We start from the raw sequence: 10,117 nt of genomic DNA on the forward strand, positions 1-10,117 counted from the left end.
TTTTTTTTTTTGTTTTTTTTTTGTTTTCTTTTTTAACTTCTGCCCAAGTTTTCAATGGGCCTCAAATTTGTAGTGTTTGACTGTTTGTTTGTTGTACTGAAAGGCATGTTTAAGCAACACCCTGTGTTTCTACGAACCCAAACAAAGCTTTTCCTTCCGTCTTTTGACTGTTTTTCCACTATTTAAGCCGGCGACGGCTTCCTCTTCGGCCATCTTTGATTGTTATTGTTACGGGCACTAGCTAAATTCTGTACCTTTTACTGAGTGATCAGCTATACGCGAACAAGTAAAAAGCCGAGATTGACGTAGAAACAGTATATATACTCTATGTTTTTACATGCACAAACAACGAAGCGACCTTTCAAGACAGGACAACGTAACTTTTTGCAAATAGATTCTGAAGTTGAGCCCTTTTTACTTCTACCCATATAGGTAGTGCCGGCTAGTTGGAAAAGACTGCTACGGTACAAGTTTAGACATGACCTTTTTTGACAACTTCCGTTACTTTCGGCACATTTTTGCAGGCAGAAAAAGTTGTTTTAGAGGGTCTGAGTGTTTATCTAGACAGTTGTTTTTTCTCTCTGTAAAATATCGATTTTTGAAAATGGGAATCGATAATCGATCGACCAAAAAATATCGTTGATACATCGATATCGTTTCTATCGATGACAGCCCTAAGTTTGATGTTTCTTTTATTAAAATTAATGGTAAAATGAGTTCTCTGCAAACGTTTTTGGATAGTGGCTATTACTTTGAAATTTGCCTCTACTTGAGCTTGAGGAGATACCACAAGTTATACAAAATTTATATAAAAAAACGGCACGGTAAAAGTTGTTTAGAAATTGCAAAATAGTGCAAATCACGGTTACCTTTCAGAATATACCAAGCAAAAGCAATTTTGTAAACATTACTATAAGTGATCTAATACCTTAAAATCATATAACACATGATGTGATACAGCGGAACAAAACATATTGAAGATAAACAACCCCATGGTTTCAGTTATTTCGCATCTGTAAATGTAAACAATGGATTAATTCGTCATATATACTCCTGAACTTCTGCTTAATACGTAGTTATACCCGCCTTTAAAATTGAAAATACAATTGGAATAAATCATACATTGGCTCAATGTTATCACTTAATATATATATTTATGACCTTAATGCACTGAATAATTTGTATTTTGACTCGCATATTCCTAAAAATAATATCTATTTTAAATTTTCAAATTTATTGTCTCCCTTTAAGTTTTGATTGCAATTTTCATATTTACTTATAGAGCCTTTTTTATAAGCTCCTAGAGAACAGATTTAACATATAATTTTTTTTTCCAAGAACTAGCTCACTTTATCACTATATTATTATCATACATTTACAATGTGTCAGTCGAAGAACTTTTTCTCTCATTTATTTTTTTCTTTAATGTTACACGTATCTGTTTCTGTTAGCTTCAAAAACATGGATGGCTGTTAGACATGTATTTCAATGAATAACCATTGATGATATGCCGTAACGTTTAATTACGACATATCCTGTATCTTCTTGTTAACAATCAAAAGTCCAATTGATGTCTTTGCATCAGCGTATGCAAGCCTACATTCAATTTGAATGACAAGCATTTCAGACTTTCATCACCATCAGTCTTAAAGTCACCAGCAAAAAGCATCGACAAAGCTACACAATCAAGTTTGCTATGAGTTGGTTCGGGTATACATATAATTGAGCCACTGTCTCCTCTCTTTGCAAACACTTCATCGGGTGTTTCACAATCGTTTGAATCCAATGAAGTAGGTCCTAGATTGCTAGTATTACGTAGAACATATACGAGAGGATGACGGAAAATTGCGTCACTTCCAAGTCGGTTATTTACATTTTCACGAAGAGATAAATGTATGCCTTTTATTTGTTCCTCATCAGCACCGTTTGTACCTCTAACCTGTAGAAAACTTCCTCCTTCAATTTCAGAATTTTCGTTCTTTTGGACAAGCGTATTATTGCCCTCACTGTATTTCATTTTAGATGATTTTCGGTCATCCAATTTAATCTTTTTGTTTCCGGAACAACCTGGCTCTAATGAACTGTTATCATAGTTGATTTGTGATGGACCTGAACAAAACTCTATGTCCATTTTCTCTTCATCAGCATCTGCATCACTATGTGCCTCATCGTATGATGTTTCATTCAAAGTTGTATTATCAGTTTCCATAGCCGTAGTATTTCCATCTTGATGATCGTCCTCCTTAGAGATCAGAGAACTGAAGTCTTCACTGAAACCACTTGGAATGTCAGGAACTGTATTTATTATGACTAAATAGTCTTTAGTAACCATACCTAACACCCTGTAGTCAATCGACACGATAAAACCCGTGGTTCTGCCAGTTGCTGCTCCATACTTGTAAACAGTATTTCCGATCATTTTTTCCGGATGGTCTTCAGCCTGTTTTACTTTTGTTATGCGGTCAGAACTTCTTTCTAAAGATCTTTTACATTCAGATTGCAAGGAGGGGTGTATCTCTAAAGCTGCAATATCTATATATTTAAGTTCTCCATTTCCGTGATTGACTACTTTGGAACAACAGCTTAATAGCTCTCGTATGGTTTTATCTATATAGATGTCCATATCATCGCCGACAATATGTCCACATGTAAGACCGTGGAGCTTTCCATCTTTACTAAAGATAAATCCTCCAAGAGTCCCAAATCCCTTTCTTCCTTGGTGCATCAATTTATCACCAGGCTCGTAATTAGCAGCTACTTCTCCAGGTTTATTTTGGACATATTTGACCGAATATCGACCGCGATACTGATGTTTCTGCAACGTTTTAGCAATTTCTGACTTCAATCTTATTGATTGTTTTATGTCCAACTTTTCTGAAGAGGTCTGATGTTTTTCGTCTGCATCATCTTTTGATTTAGAATGTAGTTCCTGTTGTTTTGCGTCTGCATCATCCTTTGATTTAGACTGTAGTTCTTGATGTTTTGCGTCTGCATCATTTTTTGATTTAGATTGTAGTTCCTGGTGTTTTGCGTCTGCATCATTTTTTGATTTAGATTGTAGTTCATCTGTACCGCTAGAAGAATCTGTCGAGGTTTTCACTGTTTCTTTATCTAGATGAATCTCAAGCTCACCGTATATGGTACCTAAACCATACACCCCTGGAATACTACAAAAAGGAGACAACTCAAATAAAATTATATACACAGGGTGTCAACAAAATTCGTTCTCATTGTTTTGTACATCAATGATTATATTTTATAATGCATTGTGCTTTCACGTTGAAATTATTCTTTCTATTTAGTACATTGCTTTCATTAAAAATGCCTACGCTGAACTAAACACCCATAAATCTTATTTCATGACAACGGATACGAGAAACATATAATCTCATGCAGCATATATATTTCAAAATGTACAAACTTCTAATATACAGAAAATTTGCTTCACGATGACGCCCATAATCTGTCATTTAAATATGAAATTATGTAAAATTGATGCCAGTTTCTTGCTCTTCAAAGTACATTTACCTCTGAGAGAAGGGGGCAGGGTAAGACATCTTTAAAATAAGGAATTAAATACTGTTTAATTACAGATAATTGTATGAAAAAAGAACCGCTATTGGTAAATACCAGCAAGTAAGTGAGCGATGGAGCTGTGGTGATTAAAACTACTTAAAATGAAAGGGAAAAACGATTTTATAGCTGTGATGATATTGTTATGTGTGTATTAGGAGAGGGAGATTGGTGGGTGAGACTGGTACTTAAAAACAACATTGAAAATCACAAGACATTGAAAGCATCTTTATTTACGGACAGGAAGTTATCAGGACAAGTGGGAGGGGTTGAAGAGTGTCTTATTCACACGTTCGGATAATACAAAACAATATAAAGTAACATACGAATGTTACAAGATAGGAAAGAGCATTCACACAACTTTTGGGCGGATGTAAACTGGAGAAAGTAGGGGGAAGTAGGGTAGCATCTTATGAAAGATAATAAGAAACAAGTCGGACCGACATAAAAGAGTATAAGGAGGAAAATATTCAAATGCAGTTTTAGGAGTTTGAATTTGGACGTAATCAGAGACCGTGACCATAAGTGTTATCCCTCTTACTGTACATTCTCCCTATATGAGTTATGATAAAGGCAGGAAATAAGAAGTGACCTTCATTAAAACACAGCATGTTATCTTAATGACTCTGAAATAGGAGTTACCGGATTCTAAATAAGATATGCAATGCAAAACCATGTTCCAAAAACGCAGATTTCCCAAAGCACTTGTAACCAACAAATTATACAGTCCCTTATTAAAGCGTTTTTCTATGTCAGGTATTAGGAGACTGTGTTTTTGGGACGGATTTTCCTTGTTGCATATTCATCCTTGTTTTGATAATCATAAGAGCAGCTAAATAGATATGGCGAAATTGAGAACCATCCTACAAACTGGAAGAATGAAACGTACAGCGACACTGGGGCTCGGGCAGGAGTAATACACCTCCTTTCTCTTTGTATAGTCAACCTAAACATCAGTTAAAACAGTTATCTAAGTGATTTACCTATAGAAGAAGAAAAGACAGGCGAGGACACACTTTACAAAATAATATGAAATTACAAACATTTCAAGATCCTTGTAAATTTAGAATATAAAGCTAACTTGTTTTATCAGTTGATACTCAAATGCAATATGATTAATATAAAATAAATGTTAATAAAAAGAAAGATATATACTCTTGATTGAAAAGTTATATGTATCTTTAGAAAGTGACAGAATTTAAATCGCCGTAGCTGGATTTAAGATTGATTTCTTGTTTGTTATTCTATAATCTAACTTGGCAAAATTGTATATATTGCAATACTTTTAATACAGAACCTTTTTGCAGATTTATAGTAAAAGTCATAGCAAAAGGCGAAAAAATTAACTGTTATCAAAAGCAAGGGAAAGGCGCAACAAGAAAAACCACTGTAAATTTACTTACTGTAATAAGTCCTTTCTAAGTACGTCAGGTAGCTTCACAGGCTGATGGATAGTTTGCTCAGGACTGTCAATATTTGTCTGTCTCAAGTAGCCATATGTTTCGAATGCCATTCTCCGGATAACCTTTGAAGTACGCTGCATTGAAAGAAGTTTCTTTTCAGCTCTTTCAACGACAGGCTTCATTTCTGTTTGTAGAGGGAAACAAATCAATTCGAATTTGTTACATTTCCGGGTGTATCTGATTCCATCGCGTCTAGCTTTATACGTAGATGATGCCAGTTTCTTTAGATGTCGTGTATTTTTTGAGACAGCTTCGGCCAAAGCTTCTTCGAATTGTATCTCATGCAGCAGACCATTGCATATCCACGTCTTCAGGCCGATCTTCTTTGCTAAGGGTTTCACTAGTGTGCATTTGATCACACGACATAAAGAATGGAGCAGATATTGAAGAATCTTACCACTTGCCGTTTCTTCTATTTCTTCAGTCAACGTTTTATTTACTTCTATATTATTACGAGCATTTCGAAGAAACTCCTTTATAGAAATAGCTACTGTGTCGATCTCCAGTACATTCGTGTTCTCTGAACCACTTTCACTGGTTACATACTCGAACCTCTTCAAATTGGAGTATATATTCGAGAAACCATCAGCAACAAATTTCTCTAGCTTGTCGGAAATTGATGTGTTCAGGTCACAATCACCACAGTCGATTAAAATGTCTTTTGGATGAAAACGATTCTCTGACGTATCGTCGCAAAGTGCAGCAAATATGGTGTTTTTGATTTCAGTAATTTCTTCCTTTGAGTACTGTTGGCTTACGTCACACTTGATGAAAATATTATTGTTCAATCCTAGCCTTTTCGTATATGCGCTAACAATTTTAAAAGAAGTTAGCATGCCCTGAAAAATTAAATTAAAAATCAATTAAAATATCTTTTTACAGATTTTAATGACTCATGTAATACAAATAACACACTATGTATTAACACGTATAAACACAGTTTTACCTAGGAATTCAACTTAAAACAACTTAATCCAGAATAAATGATTAGGTATCAAAAGTATTGTTAGTCACCTAAGAGAGTATACGGATGCTGCAAAACAATATTTCAAGGCATCAAAAAATGATTTGATGAAACTCAAACAAGACAAACATCTGCACTATGTAAATATACTAAGAGTTTTACTCTGTCAAAAGACAATCATCATGTCACCTTAACTTTTTCATTTGAATCAATCCTTTCTTTCGAAGATTTAGTGTTGCTTGATTCTTGTTCTAAAAATGTAAGGCTAAGCCTTAACATGTAGGTAAAGGATCGGATATGGGAACAAATGATCTGCAACTATTTTATTTAAGTACCTGTAATTCTTTCTCTTCCAAATGTACAAGGCTGGTGTGCCACACAACTACTGAAATGTGTGGTTCTGTGGTTGTTTCTTTTTGATTTCTGTGACCCGGGCTAGTGAACACCAGCTTACTGCCATCGATATCATGCTGCCCTATCACGTACACCCTAACACCGCATTCCAGACTTTCTTTCAATTGGTCCAGCCCAGACATCAACAACGCATCGTGAAAACGCTTTGGTAGTGCATCTAGATACATAATCAAAAGTCTTTGCTTTTCACATAAACTCTGAATGCAGAGTAAGTAAATTAAAACCTGAGGTTGTTTGAAGAAACTGTAATACAGTGGTTGATAAACAAATTCATTTTATTGAAGTACAACTTACGAAACATGACAACAAAGACATAAAATAAACAAACAAAAAATCTCATTGAATCTCAGCATGTAGCATTCTCTTCGGAAAAACCCTTTCTCAAAAGACAGTAACCTGTTATTCTCTATTTATAGATTTAAAAGACACATATTTGAACCAATCTGCGTATTGAAAGGATTGTAAAAGTAGTCATAAAAGTGTTTTTATGATTTGTTCCATTGACCTATATTTTAACCTCGGAGTCAGCTGATATCGCAGTTAGAAATAGAACAAATATTTCCTAAACCTAAAGATAAACATTTCAGTCAAGTTTTAGAAAGACAATTATTTGTAACAAAGTTGCCAGCGTCCCCCGCCTTATGGTATTTTTCACAAAACATATTGCATGCCAATACAGCATCTTTTAAATATTTGGGCAACGTACTAACTATGTATATAAATCATAAATATATATCATATAATTCAAGAGACATTATGAAGTTTAAAGATATCTGGAAATCTATGTAATACGTAAGTACTTTCAAAGACTGTGATGAACATCTATACCAAGTTATTTCAAAATCCCTTCATGGATGGCAGAATTATCAGACGGACACGAAAGAACAGTTTTTAACCTAATCTTATGAAAAGTGAGTTAAACTTTGTTCTTATATAAAAGTAATTACTGTGTCCATCTTTCTGTTTGTCTATATATCTGTAGCATTTTTTTGCCATTTCACACATTGTCGCGTTACATTTTGTCATATAAAACACTGTGTTACATTGTAAGTAATATGCACTACAATCAAAATCGAAACGGTTGTATTTTTTAAATCACCTTTATTTCTTTGACATGAATTTGTGAATTTCTAAAAAGGTTTAATGTGTACGTTTTAGATATTAAACAGATAACAAAAGAATAAGTACGCTCCCCACTCCAACCTTTTGTATGCCGGATCCAGATTCGTTTAGAGTGGTATTCTTGTTGCAAAGCATTAGTACACCACATATTACCCTACGTGAAATTTTTATGTGGTTTTATATATTAATATACAACAGAGATTATTCACGGAAAGTCATTAAAGTAAACTGTGATTTTACTGCTTTTTGTATTGCTGGATGCTGGTTCTAATCGTAACACATCCTGGGCCAAATAATCCACTAAAAATGTGACAATTCTCTCGTGAAGCACTCGTTGGATTTTTATCAAACATGGTCTGTAGTATTTCTATAGGGTCATCTCCCAGAATTATTACAATTGGTATGACAAGGCTTTTCTAGAAGACACAATAACTAAAAAATAGAAAATTCTTGAAACGAAGTCTCCTCGTGAACCGCTTAATGGATTTTAATTTAACTCACTATATAGCATCCTAAAGGTCCTCTCCCACTTTTTAATGAGTGAGCTTGGTCCTTCTTATTGGTAACTAGAGCTAAAATAACAATACCTTCAAACGATTTCTCCCCTTGAACGGCTTGATGGATATTTATTAAACTTTGGCTGTAGCATCATTGTACGGTCTTCACCATCATTTGTTCAAATGGTGGTCTATGCTCCTATTAAGGGGCCAGTTGAGCTAAATATGAAGTTATCTTTGAACAACTTCTTATGAATTACAGGATGCAGATGACTAGTTTAAAGAAGCTACGGAAACAACCCAGGCCTAGTCCAATATAGACCTAAGAAGAATAAAGCGTTTGTACTGTTTGTAATCTGTCACCTCTTGAACTTTCCAGTCTGTTTAAGCTCTGAATTTCAGGTGAGCACTCTTAGACCAAGATGGCATTACACTTCTTTCTTGAGCATAATTCAAAATTACCTAAACTACTGTAAGGATATTGTAAAGGCGAAGAAGTTTAAATTTCATACAGAGAAAGTGCAGGCTAACCTACCTTAATGACCTATTCTCCCTTTATCTGATTAACGTATAAAACATTTGTGCAGAGCATATCTCCGAAACAATTAAAAGAGCGTGATAGAAATTTAATATTGATAGATAGTACCGGGAGGACTTGTACTGCAAAAGACCCGTAACTCAGCCTAATTTACTTTTTGAAATAACTCCATTAGATATACCTGTTCTCCGTAAGTAATTGTAAACTTTTCCAAGTGAATCAGAGACGGAGGACGAATGATGTTACACACAATGTCTGTTACCAAAATCGTCACACAGAATAAACCCCACGCCCGGGGATCGTATTCACGACCCCGCATTCTGTAGTACCATTATGTTAAGCTTTGAAACTACACACAGTGATATATTGTAATTATATGAGTATGTTATGACTCTTTTTATACTTATGAACATCGAAATTATTGTTGTAGATTTTACTCTACTCTACTGTAATAATGAGAACAGTAGCTTTTAAACTATGCACACTCATCATTATTAGGTTTGCCAGGAACCATAACTCCTGCACACATTTTTCAGAAGTATGGCCTTTTCTTTACTATGTTTATACATAAAATATACCAGGTCGATTGTGAAAGAAGTTCTACAACTTATATAAATCACTCTCGACACCTCATTCCTGATGGAATGAGAGAAGAAGCCATTTTCCATTTTTATACTAAGCGCCAAACAAGGGAGCTACAGGAACCATTTTTCATGTCTTTGGTATGACGCGGCCGGGGGTCGTGCCCACGACCTCCCGCCCTGGAAGCAGACGCTCTAGCACCAGGCTATTGAATTTCCTAATTAAAACTTTTGTTTGCGGTCTACTTTACTTGAATACTATATGGGTCATTGCTTTAAAATGTATTATTATTAGTCCTGAATGCAGGACAAGTAAAACATTTTGTCGGAATTGAGACCTTATTTGTACTAAGAAAATTGGAATTTTTTTGTAGGCTCACTTTTCTTGAATACTGTAATAGTTGCGCTTTATTAATGTCTTTGCCTAAAGCATAAATGCGAGAGGAATTTTATTTTCATTGCATACAAAAAAAGACATTGTTGGAAAGTGGACATTTCAAGAACGACACCTCCACCATATATAGATTTTGAATCAACTGCGTTTATTTTACTCACACACGGGCTGCCATATTTACTTGAAACTTTTGAAAGGAATTATTTATTTTATATCGTAATATTCGCTTTAATGATGTCAGTTGTTATTTACAATATGATTTCATTAGGTATATATTACTCAGAAACGCGTAGCAGTTCTTTTGCGTATTTGGTGTAACTTTTTTTCGCAGTCATTTGTTCCGACTTATTAGCAGATACATCTGCTATATATATAATAAAATCTGTAAAATCTGTTAACAGATAAGCATTAAAGTATTTGGGCAGATCTCTTCTGGCCTTTAATATTCACAATGGCAACTCTAAAATTTATAATTGATAATTGACCGTATTATGATAATTTCTGCAATTTTTAAGATAAACACAACATATATGGATGCAGATGATGCCTAAGACAGGCAAAGGATGCTCAA

At 34.5% G+C, this 10,117-nt stretch overlaps 1 protein-coding gene across 1 annotated transcript; it reads right to left on the reverse strand.

The window, feature by feature from the left end:
- Positions 1 to 683: 683 nt before the first annotated feature.
- On the reverse strand, positions 684 to 6,627 carry LOC128553016 (uncharacterized). Its single transcript, XM_053534120.1, has 3 exons — positions 6,336 to 6,627; positions 4,977 to 5,875; positions 684 to 3,167 (listed from the first exon to the last, which is right to left on the reverse strand). Exons 1-3 carry the CDS (start codon positions 6,579 to 6,581, stop codon positions 1,556 to 1,558), a joined length of 2,757 nt encoding a protein of 918 aa, XP_053390095.1. The 5' UTR covers positions 6,582 to 6,627; the 3' UTR covers positions 684 to 1,555.
- Positions 6,628 to 10,117: the final 3,490 nt, after the last annotated feature.

This window comes from Mercenaria mercenaria, unplaced genomic scaffold, assembly GCF_021730395.1.
Source record: "Mercenaria mercenaria strain notata unplaced genomic scaffold, MADL_Memer_1 contig_3385, whole genome shotgun sequence".
Lineage (NCBI taxonomy): Eukaryota > Metazoa > Mollusca > Bivalvia > Venerida > Veneridae > Mercenaria > Mercenaria mercenaria.

Excerpts from the sequence above, each read along its gene's own strand:
- LOC128553016 (XM_053534120.1), bottom strand. The coding sequence starts at position 6,581 with ATGTATCTAGATGCACTACCAAAGCGTTTTCACGATGCGTTGTTGATG. Across the intron at positions 5,876-6,335 it reads TGGAAGAGAAAGAATTACAG|GGCATGCTAACTTCTTTTAA; the intron begins GTACTTAAATAA and ends TTAATTTTTCAG. Across the intron at positions 3,168-4,976 it reads CTTAGAAAGGACTTATTACA|TATTCCAGGGGTGTATGGTT; the intron begins GTAAGTAAATTT and ends TCCTTTTTGTAG.